Here is a 12156-nt window from a genome sequence, read left to right as displayed (position 1 = left end):
TCCAATTTTTCACCTCTTACCCCTCCCCTCCCCCAGATGGCAGGATGACCAGTAGATGTTAAATATATTTAAATATAAATTAGATACACAATAAGTATACATGACCAAACCATTATTTTGCTGTACAAAAAGAATCAGACTCTAAAATATTGTACAATTAGCTTGTGAAGGAAATCAAAAATGCAGGTGGGCATAAATATGGGGATTGGGAATTCAATGTAATGCTTTTTAGTCATCTCCCAGAGTTTTTTCTCTGGGTGTAGCTGGTTCAGTTCATTACTGCTCCATTGGAAATTATTTGGTTGATCTCATTGCTGAAGATGGCCAGGTCCATCAGAACTGGTCATCATATAGTATTGTTGTTGAAGTATATAATGATCTCCTATCAGAACATTTAACTGTAAAAATGTTTTCCCAGTTTATTTCTTCCTTTCTAATCTTGTCTGCATTAGTTTTGTTTGTACAAAAGCTTTTTAACTTGATATAATTGAAATTTTCTATTTTGTGATTAAAAATGATCTCTAGTTCTTCTTTGGTTACAAATTCCTTCCTCCTTCACAGGTCTGAGAGATAAACTATCCAAGTTCTCCTAATTTATTTATAATCTCATTCTTTATGTCTAAATCATGGACCCATTTTGATCTTATCCTGATGTGTGGTGTTAAGTGTGGGTCAATGCCTAGTTTCTGTCATACTAATTTCCAATTTTCCCAGCAATTTTTGTCAAATAGTGAATTCTTATTCCAAAAGTTTGGGTCTTTGGGTTTGTCAAAACTAGATTACTATAGTTCTTGACTATTTTGTCTTGTGAACCTAACCTATTCCATTGATCAACTAGTCTATTTCTTAGCCAATACCAAATAGTTTTGGTGACTGCTGCTTTATAATATAGTTTTATTCCTGGTAGAGTTAGGCCACCTTCATTTGATTTTTTTTCATTAATTCCCTTGAAATTCTTGACCTTTTGTTTTTTCCATATTAACTTTGTTGTTATTTTTTCTAGGTTATTAAAATAGTTTTTGGGGAGTCTGATTAGTATAGTACTAAATAAATAGATTAGTTTAAGTGGTATTGCCATCTTTATTATATTCACTCAGCATATCCAAGAGTACTTAATATTTTTCCAATTGTTTAGATATGATTTTATTGTGTGTAAAGTGTTTTGTAGTTTTGCTCATATAGTTCCTGACTTTCCTTTGGCAAATAGTTTCCCACATATTTTATACTGTAAACAGTTATTTTAAATGGAATTTTTCTTTGTATCTCTTACTGTTGGATTTTGTTAGTGATGTAGAAAAATGCTGAGGATTTATTTGGATTTATTTTGTATCCTGAAACTTTGCTAAAGTTGTGAATTATTTCTAATAGCTCTTTAGTAGAATCTCTGGGGTTCTCTATGTATATCATCCACAAAGAGTGATAATTTGGTTTCTTCTTTACCTACATTAATTCCTTTAATCTCTTTTTCATCTTTTCTTGCTGAAGCTAGCATTTCTAATACAATATTGAATAGTAATGGTGATAGTGGGCAACCTTGTTGCACTCCTGATTTTATTGGGAATGGTTCCAGTTTATCACCATTGCATATGATGCTTAGTATTGGTTTTAAATAGATGCTGCTGACTATTTTAAGTAAAAGTCCATTCATTCCTATACTCTTTAGTCTTTTTAATAGGAATGGATATTGGATTTTATCAAATGCTTTTTCTGCATCTATTGAGATCATCATATGGTTTTTGGTAATTTGGTTATTGATATAGTCAATTATGCTAATAGTTTTCCTAATATTGAACCAGCCCTGCATTCCTGTTATAAATCCTACTTGGTCATGGTGTATTATCCTGGGGATGATTTTCTGTAATCTTTTTGTTAATATTTTATTTAAGATTTTTGCATCAATGTTCATTAGGGAGATTGGTCTATAACTTTCTTTCTCTGTTTTCAATCTACCTGGTTTAAGTTTCAGTACCATGTCTGTGTCATAAAAGGAATTTGGTAGGACTCCTTCAATCCCTATTTTTTCAAATAATTTATATAGCATTGGAGTTAATTGTTCTTTAAATGTTGGGTAGAATTCATATGTAAATCCATCTGGTTCTGGGGATTTTTTTTTAGGGAGTTGATTAGTAGATTGTTCTATTTCTTTTTCTAATCTTTTTCTAAGATTCCTCTGTTAATCTTTGGCAAGCTATATTTTTGAAGGTATTCTTCCATTTCATTTAAGTTATCAAATTTATTGCCATAAAGTTGGGCAAAGTAACTCCTAATTATTGCTCTAATTTCCTCTTCATTAGTTGCAAGTTCTCTCTTTTCATTTTTAAGACTGATTTTCTTCTTTCCTTTTTCTAATAAAATTTACCAAGGGTTTATCTATTTTGTTGGTTATCCATTGCCTTTTGAGTCCCCTTTTTAATTTTAATTCCTTATATGATTCATTGAGATGATGTTCCATGATTCATAGTTATATAATAAAACTGTAAGAATACCAATGTTAAAAAGATTGGCTTTTATCTCACAGAAAAGCTAGGTGAAGAATGGTAACTGAAAACACCATACAATTTTTCAAATGCCATCTCCCATGTCTGAAGCATTGTGGTCAATTATGGACAATGTTTCCCATGTTTTGGGAAGCTTATCAATATATGCTACCAAGAATCCAAAGGAAGACAACCAGAATGAGGAAAGACCTAAATTTATTATTATATAAAAATCAGACGAATAAATTGAGAATCTTGAACCTGGAAAAAAAAAAACTGAGTGCAGGAGAATGGGGAAGAATCTTCTATTTAAAAGTATGTCATCTGGGAGAGGGATTAGATTTGTTCTCTTTGACACCAGGAATACCTTAGAACCTTCAGATTCTGCAATGAAACATATGGAATTCTCGGATCCATATTCCTTGGCTGCTCCTTTTTGTTATTTCTTCTAGTCTCAAATTGATTTTGACCTTTGTTCTAACAAGTCAAAGATTTGAAATGACAACAACTTATTGAGAAGCAACTCCTACATTGGAAATCAATCATTTTCTTTTCATAAAAATATGTTCAGTCCCATACAAATACTCTTAACTAATTTGGGCAAAAGGGTGGCATATAAATATAAGTTGGTGGTTCTAAATATCCTATAAATAAAGTAGCTTAGAGAATCAAGAAAGTGCTAAAGTAAATTTGAGTTCAATCAATATTCAGATTGATGGTCTTAGATAAAAAATAATTCCATATACTGATGTCCTTTTCACTTCAGCTTTTGTTGTTTGTTTGATCTACCTATCCAAGTAGGTTGTTTAGAGGAAAATTAGAAGACATAAAATGATATTTATCTTCCATGCTACCTCCACTTCAACCTTTGTTCTCTTTGGTTTTCATCATTCTCATAAGGCCTGAAGAGCAAGTGTTCCTATGCAGGACTATGAATTCTTCTGGATGACTTTAGAGCAAGTGTAGAGATGGTCATGGAAATTTACTGATTATTCAGAGTCCTAAGAATAAAAGCTATTGCCCATAACATCTGGTTAGTTATTTATTGGTTATCAAATTATATATTCATCTAGGGAAAGCATAATATCAAAGACAGATGGTACAACCACAATCATAACAATTATTTAATATGTGGTGGATTTAAATTGTCTCTAATTTTACTTACCACATAAAAGGAAGAAATAATAGCCATCTTTAATAAAATTCAAGTACATTGTGTTATTAATATCTACTGTTGTATCAGTTTTTGAGGCCAGGAACGATACCCTGCCTTGCTACTAATATTATTAGAACCCAAATAGCATGAGAATCGAATACTTATACTTGTACATACTTATTTATGATCTTCCCCTCCCCCACTTTTACTCAAGAATTAATAAACTCATCAATTAAGTCCTTGCAGGAGCAGCCAGATGGTGCAGTAGATAGAGCACTGGCTCAGGAGTCAGGAGGACACAAGTTCAAATCCGGCCTCAGATACTTAATACTTCTTAACCTAAGCAAGTCACAACCTCTCTCAGAATCAGTTTACTCATATGTAAAATGAGGATAATAATAGGGAATGTGGTGAAGATAAATCTCGGACTGCTATTTAAGTGCTAATGAATTAATGAACTTATTCATTCATCCTTTATGGTATGATGGTGATCTTGAATTTTCAAAGGCTACTAATAGGTCAAACTTTAACAGATCCTACAGATTGAAAAGGTTTTGAGTATGAGTTCAGTATAAATCCTATATTTGCTCTCTAAAAACGAGACTAGTTGAATTTAGAGAAATTCAACATCACGTTGGCCATTGGATGATGACTTTTCACTAAAATGTTCAGGAGGTATGATCTGCTATTATTATCAATGGAATGATAGTGAAATGAAGAACCTTTCAGGAATGAAGCATTGACTGATATATATCAAAATCAATATTATCTTCCTAATCTCTTATGTAAGGATTCCGATATATGTCAAAATCTTAAAATTCCAATTATGTTGGAACTTAAAAGAACCCCCTCCCCCCCCCCAAAAAAAAAACAACACGAAATGATCCTTTGACATAGGATGACCTAGCACCAGATTTTGAGTCAAGAATCTGGATACTATGACTAGGGCCAACAGTGCACTGAATATTATTACAAAAATTAGTTTTGCTCTAAATTTCCCTCTATGCAGCAAAATGGGTACTACCCAGCATGACTCTATAACCAGGAAAACAGAGTGTTGTCTACTGCTTACAAATGAAGCTAAATTGTGCAAAGTCAACACTAGAACCACTGGCTCCTTAAATTCCTACCAAAGGGAATAACTCAGAATGTTCTTATTAGCCACTTTTGCTGGTCTAGGCCTGCTCTGAAGATGCTGGCAGGGAGAGTTTCACAGAATTGCTTTAGCAGCACACCATTCACTCTGCCCTAGGTTTCTCTGCTGTTAGACATGAATCTCTTTTTTTTTTCCTCCAGCAATTGTTGAACACCCAGGAGTCACCCACTTTAAAATCAATTCAATTGATTTTCTTATATTGCTTTAATAGTTCCTAGGCAACATTTGCTTTTACCTTCTTGATCCATAGAAGTAATGACTAGAGTGGCTCCTATTTTCTCCTGAAGAAGAGAGTCGGAATTTTCATTGATGCTCTTTTGGGGAATGAATCTACTTAAAGGATCAATGTATGGTTTAACTGGTAGAAACTAGATTTGCAGGTAGAGGATGCATTTTATCAATTCATTCATTCTTTTCTGAAGATGATCTCTTATATTTTTTGTATCCTCAAAGGAAAAAAAATCAGACTTATTTTAATATAATTTGAGTCACATAGGATTTTAGTAATCTAATATACCTTACTAATATTACAGATGAAAAATTCAGTTTGAGCAAAAGGAAATAACTTATCCTCAAGTTTCACATGTATTAAGTTACAGAATCAAAATGGACATTCAGTTCTAGCTCCAAATGCTGTGTTGTCTTTCTTCTACAGTGTTGCCTCTTCGATAAGAGCTTTGGTCCTTATTGTTCAATTTCATTCAGAACACACTATTGAGTCTCATGGCTGTCCTACTATTATAGGCAGCTAACTTTAGTTGATAGAGAGCTGAAGAGACTTGAATTCAGGTCTCATGATACAAACAGCTTAGGGTTCCTATTTCTCAGGATTTTGGAAAATGATGAGAGATACTAAGTTTCAGAAAAGGTAGTAACCTGAATGAATAGATGGAATTTTCTTATCAGAAAGTCTATTATATTAAAGAAACCATAGATCTATTTCTCCCTCACCCCACCAGCTCTTTTAAGTGTAATACACTGGGCTCAGTGGTAGAGATAGAGACACAAAGACCAAAACAAAGAAGTCTATGTTTTCAAGTAACTTAAATTCTACAGGGCACCTGGGGTGATGGGAATACAACATGTAGAAAGTAAATAAATCCAAAGTAAATTTAAGTGGAAGAAAGTAGAGGAAGGGGAGGATCATAAAGGATCCAGGTTAAGGTAGCAATTGAAGTGAGCTTGGAGGGAAGCCAGGGATTCTAAGAGGTGGAAGTGAGAAGGGAGAACCTTCTAGACAAGGGGAAGCACCTGGGGAAGGTGAAAAGGCAGGAAAGCAAATGTCAAGCATTTCATTCAGTAGCAGCCAAGTTGGGATACAAGGGGTGACCTATGCTTCCATTTCCCCACTGGTTTTCTCCTTTGCAGCGGACATTCTCTAACAGATCCAACTTCTAGCAGTTAAATGTCAGTACTATTCTTTTTCAGGGTACTGCTGTGGCTCTTCCCCTTGAAATCTGACCCTTTAAAAGAATTGCTATTGCCTCTTTTCCTACTCATTCTTGAAGGAGCACAGCGAAAAACTGTATGTGAGCTGTTCCAGAGCTTTCTATCTAGAATCATTTTCTATAAGAACCAAAAAATCCACAGATTATATAGAGTTGTTGCACAAATCCAGTTATCCCTTCCACATCACGGGGATTATGGGTGTGACACTCCTGTGATCTGAAAAATTCACATAAAATTTTCTGGCCCTCCTTTATACCAGAGAAGAAATGTGAATTATTATGATGTTAAAAGTTAAATTAGAAAATTAATGTTAAAATATTATACATACATTTGATGCATTTCTGAGTTTCTAAACTTTTTCTGACTTCTGATGACAAAGGTCAGCAGATGACCTTTGTATGTTATCTATGGCTTCTACAAAATTCCCCAAAAATTCTCAATCAATTTGTTATAGTAATCTATGATAAATTGAAACTACCATGGGGAGAGTCATGATATAGAAGAGATAACTGTATTTCTGATGACTAAATATAGGAACTGGATCTATGATTTCGTTGGCATAGAAAACTCCCAAGTAAGAAAACCTCTTCTGCCTAGACAGATCAGCACCTTCTCTGTGAAATTACAGTCTTAGAAATTAGACTGAAGCACACACTTGCCCACAGTAAGATGTTGTGTCATTAGTAAGATTTGAACCTGAGACTTAAACCAATTCCTGACTAAAGAGAATATATAATGCTTAACCTTGAGTCTGCAACATAGTAACCACTTACTAAATGGCAGGTAACTATCATTCGTTACTTGTTTTCTTCAGGGAAATATATTATCATAAAGAAACAGAATTAAAGGTCAAGATTATCTAATCTAAATCAGAAGTGATATCATAAAAATTCCTTCACAAATAATCATTCACCTTCATTTGAAGGTCTTCAATGATTCCAGGCCTAATTGTTCAAAATAGTTTTCTTACATTAAACTTAAATTTGTCTTTCTACAATTTCCACTAATTGCTTCTTAAAGCCTATTTCTAAGAACAGCAGGTCTAACGCTACCACCACATGACAAATTGCCCTTTAGTTATGACTCTGGCTATCATGTCCCCTGCTCACACTTTCTATTCTTCCCACCAAACTTCCTACTTCCTTCATCTGATTTTCAGTTGGCCTGATTTTTAGTCTCTTCTCCATCATCATTCATCTTCTAGATACTTTCCAGTTTGTCAGTTATTATTTCTAAAATATATTGCCTGAAAACATTCCAGAACAAATACATGAAGATATTCCTTCCCTCTATGGACATTATATTTCTAAACATATATATTATATACAGACTAACACTAATTAATTTAACCTTCTCTACTATTCCCCTCAAACCAACCATACTCTCATATCCTGTTCTTCTGTTACTTATTTTTTGAATCTAAGTGCAAAATTTTGTATTTATACCTATTTAATGCCTTGATTAAATCTTTATCATCCTTTATTCTCCGAATAACAATGCCATGTTGTTTTTTTCTCTACTGAAATACAGGAACCGACTGGCATTGATTTTCCCCTCCTGGACCCAGCAAGTACCATCACCACCATCACAGGACCCAATGCTTTCAGTATCCCTCTTCCTATTAGACAGAAGCTGTGCAGCAGCCTTGATGCCCCACAGACCAGAGGTCATGATTGGAGGATGCTAGCCCACAAACTAAAACTGGATAGGTAGGTACAACCATTCATTCATGCTCAGCAACTACTAGAGAGGAGACAGCTTTTCAGTGAGACAACTAGAGGTATGCTTTGTTTTACACCATTCTTTTTCCCCAAAAAGTTCCTCCTCCCCTTTGATTGTTTAATCACTACTCATTCTTCAAAGCCTTCCTTTAAAAATTGCCTCTTCAAGAAATGTCATATGTGTGTGTGTGTATATTTACTCTCTCTCACTTCCAATTACCTATTCCTCCAAACTACTTAAGACACAAAGAGGCCCATACCTTTCATTTAACTTCTTATCACTCAGAGATTTAACACCTCCAAATTAAAAAATTCCAAAATCCCCTTTTCTAATATTATTTGTTGACTTTTTATCTGCCCTACTCCTTCACTTTATTAAATTCTGCCCTTCACTGACATCATGAACTTTAATCCCTGAATGCCTCAGGCTTCATTCTCTCCCAGGGCATCATTTCTAAACTAAATCCTTTCTTCTTCTCTCTATTTTGATCCATTGGTGAACCAGTTCATCTCTGCACTGTTCCTCTTAAGTCCCTAACCCCCTTATCATAACTAGTTTTGTGTCTCTTTTACCCTTTGTGGCAAAACTCCTTGAAATGAGTTTCTACAAACTCCCCCTTTCTCTCCTCTCTCAAAGGCAGCAAAATTAATTGGTTCAGGTTCTGTCTCTAGCACACTCTGACTTTGTGACCATGGACAAGTCCCTTAGCTCCTCAGCACTCTAGACAACTCTCTGATTTTCAGAAAAGTTGCTCTTCTATGGGAGATCCCTTCAAATGAAATCCTAGTTTTATTCTAACCCTGTGAGGTGGGAAGTACCAGTACAGCATGCTCATTTTTCATATGAGAAGACAGAGGTGCAGAGAAATAAAAGATTTGCCCCTAGCAAATGTCAATAATCCTATACCTGGGCACAGGCTTCTGATACAAACTCCAGTTTTCTTTTTTCTGCACCAAGACAGGCCATCAAAGGGCTTTCCTAGTCGCTGGTATGACAAAACATTTAGATTTTTTGTGAGTGTGTGTGTGTTTTTGTGGGTATTTTTAATTTTTAATAATAGCTTTTTATTTTCAAAATGCATGCAAAGAGTTTTCGTCATTCATCTTCGCAAAACCTTGTATTCCAAATTTTTCTCCCTCCCTTCCTACCATCTCCTCCCCTAGACAGTAAATAATCCAATATATGTTAAATATATACAATTCTTCTAAACATATTTCCACATTTATCATGCTGCACAAAAAAATCAGCTCCAAAAGGGAGGAAAATGAGAAAAAAAAGACAAGCAAGCAACAAAAAGTGAAAATACCATGCTGTGATCCACATTCAGTCCCCATAGTCCCCTTTCCTCATGTCTTTTGGGATTGGCTTGAATCACTTCATTGTTGAAAAGAGCCAAGTTCATCATAGTTGATCATCACAAAATTTTGTTATCACTGTGTATAATGTTCTTTGAATTCTACTCATTCATTTAGCATCAGTTTCCAGGCCTCTCTGAAATCATACTGCCAATCCTTTCTTATAAAACAATAATATTCCATAACATTTATATACCGACTGGTGGGCATCCACTCAATTTCAAGTTTTTTTGCCATTACAAAAAGGTCTGCTACAAACACTTTTTGCATATATAGATCCTTTTCCTTTTTTTATGATCACTTTAGAATACAGACTCAGTAGAGACATTGCTGGATCAAAGGGCATGCACATTTTGATACACCCTTTGGGCATAGTTCCAAATTACTCTCCAGAATGATTGGATCAGTTCACAACTCTACCAACAATGTATTAGTGTCCCAGCTTTCCCACATCCATTCCAATATTTAGCATTATCTTTTTCCTGTGACAAAACATTTTATAATTGAATGAAATGAAGCAGGGAAAATCTAAACATTGTCAAAGGACTTCCCCCTCCCAATTCTCCAGTATAACCCCAAGATAACACTAGGAAGAAAACATAAAAACTTCTGTCTAAGGTATTGACCATAGCCATTCTTGTCTCCTAAAGGGTTGGGGCGGGTGGAACCTGTTAAAATAAATAAATAAATAAATCGAAACTTCTGGCAGGTGCTCATCTCATAAAGTTTCATCTACAGAGAGAGCAGGCACAGCTGAGTGACTGTGCTCTCTTAAACAGAACTCAGATACGTACAAGGCCAGTGAGGGAACATATGTGAATCAGAATATGATCAGACAGCTGATCTGCACATTATACCATTTAGCATGTTTTATATTCTCTCTTACAGATACTTGAATTATTTTGCAACAAAATCAAGTCCCACTGGAGTGATCCTGGATCTCTGGGAAGCTCAGAATTTCCCAGATGGGAACCTAAGCATGCTGGCAGCGGTCTTGGAAGAAATGGGAAGACATGAAACAGTGGTGTCTTTGGCAGCAGAAGGGCAATATTAAACTAGTCTGGAACTGAAAAGGAAGGAGGAAAATGCACAGGGAGTCTGATGGCTGGCCTGCAGGCCATGATTGAGAAAGAAAATACAAGTCAGACCAGACCAAGGAACTTCACAGGGAGATTTCAGTGAGAGAAAAAAAAAACAACAACAAAAAAAGAAAAACAACAACAACAACCAGAAACAGCCAATTTTCATCCCCACTGTACTTGTACATTATCACAGGAGTTAAGAGAAAAATGTGTAAAGTTGTACCTTGAATATAGAAATCAACCTAACTTTCCTCTTAATTGGGTTGTGCGCTGCATGGTACAGGATTTTACAGTTTCCTAGGAAACGCTTTTTATTGCTATCCAGATATATTGGATAAACTTTCTTAACAGACCCAGTTTCTATGAACATTGTTTACACCAGATTTGGACAGGGATAAGGGCACTGTTCATGGCTTTTCCTATTTTTGTTTAGACCATTTGAAGTTGAAGCTGTGGACGATTTGTTGTGTCTATTTAAGTATAGCAATTTACAGAGAAATCACAGACTTTTGTTACAAATCTTGTGCATCAGGTGTCTAGGATAATCCTCCCATTGTTATTCTGTTTCCAAGGCCTTGTCGTAGAACCCAAGCCTAACCATTTGTATCTGGAAAGTGGATAATCTGAGTGGAAAAAAAGTATGGTTAAGACTCCTTGTTCCTTGTGGGCTCTATCACATCCCTTTTTGGAATAAGGTGTAGACTCACAGGGAAGATAGTGACTTCTTTCAAATGACAAAAAAAGCCCCTCCTCACCATGTATGTGTTTTGTGATATGCAATTTGGAGTGGTTTTAAAGTATCATTATTATAATCATTATTATTATTAATTATTATTATTCTCTATTAGCATTTACCTTAGTACAAGGATTTACGTTTAATTATTTCTGTTTTTGTCTACAGTGGCAATAGGCATTTGAGTGTTGATTAGATCTGCCTGAACTTTCTCAAGCCTTCTCAGTCACTATTAAGCCTTTTACCTCTCCCAGTCTCTCAATCCCTGGAGCATAGTAATTAATGTTTGCCTCTGGTTATATCTGGTCCTTTAGGATGGTTAGAGGCTGCTACCCACCATGGCTGCTTAGCCCCGTAAATATTCTGGTTGGAGGCCATTCCCAGCCTCTGGAAGATGTTAGAAGGTATTATGCTGTCCTGTCTCCCCAAAGGTGGCTGAAAAGTTCTGTGGTTGTGCAGGTGAGAGGTGAGTTCTGTTCATACTCTAATGCTGATGAGTTGTATGAACCTGAACAAATCACTCAACTTCCCTGAACCTCAGTTTCTACATCTGTAGGATATGAGTGAGTGACTGAATTTGTTCCCTCAACTAATTAAATTATAATCTGTGATTCAGTCAATTAATGGGTCTCACAGTCCATCAATCTTTTGCCTACAAATTACCTTCTTACCCTACAAGCACCCCAATATAAAAAAAATTATTCTTGTTTAATATATTGTTTTGTTTGGCTTTCCAGTCTTGATTGAGTGTTATTGGGAAACATATTTTAACTACCATAAGGAATTTGACATTGCTTTTAAGACAAATTTCAAAATTTCTGGACTAGCTGCAAAACGTGTGTGTGTATGTGTGTGTGTGTGTGTGTGTATGAGAGAGAGTATGTGTGGTTGTTAACAATACTAGACCTCTTTCACTAGTTCCCTTTTCAGTGGACTTTAAGCTGGATTTTTCCCCCTCTAAACCTCATGTTGATGACATTTTGGTGACATTGCTATGGGATGTTTTCTTTGTTTAAAACAATAACG

The 12156-nt window shown here is 35.3% G+C and overlaps 1 protein-coding gene across 2 annotated transcripts in view; it reads left to right on the top strand.

Annotated features, from left to right (window-relative positions):
* Positions 1-10575, top strand: part of UNC5C (unc-5 netrin receptor C) — a 407070-nt gene extending 396495 nt beyond the window's left edge. For both annotated transcript variants that reach the window (XM_003772864.4, XM_031941564.1), the window contains 2 exons: positions 7769-7947; positions 10204-10575. In XM_003772864.4, the coding sequence (XP_003772912.1) occupies positions 7769-7947; positions 10204-10369 (345 nt within the window). In that variant the 3' untranslated portion in view covers positions 10370-10575. The remainder of the gene's footprint in view (positions 1-7768; positions 7948-10203) is intronic.
* The last annotated feature ends 1581 nt before the right edge of the window (positions 10576-12156 follow it).

The sequence above is a fragment of the Sarcophilus harrisii genome, chromosome 6 (genome assembly GCF_902635505.1).
Source record: "Sarcophilus harrisii chromosome 6, mSarHar1.11, whole genome shotgun sequence".
NCBI classification, from domain to species: Eukaryota; Metazoa; Chordata; class Mammalia; order Dasyuromorphia; family Dasyuridae; genus Sarcophilus; species Sarcophilus harrisii.
This window is presented reverse-complemented; position numbering and strand designations above follow the sequence as displayed.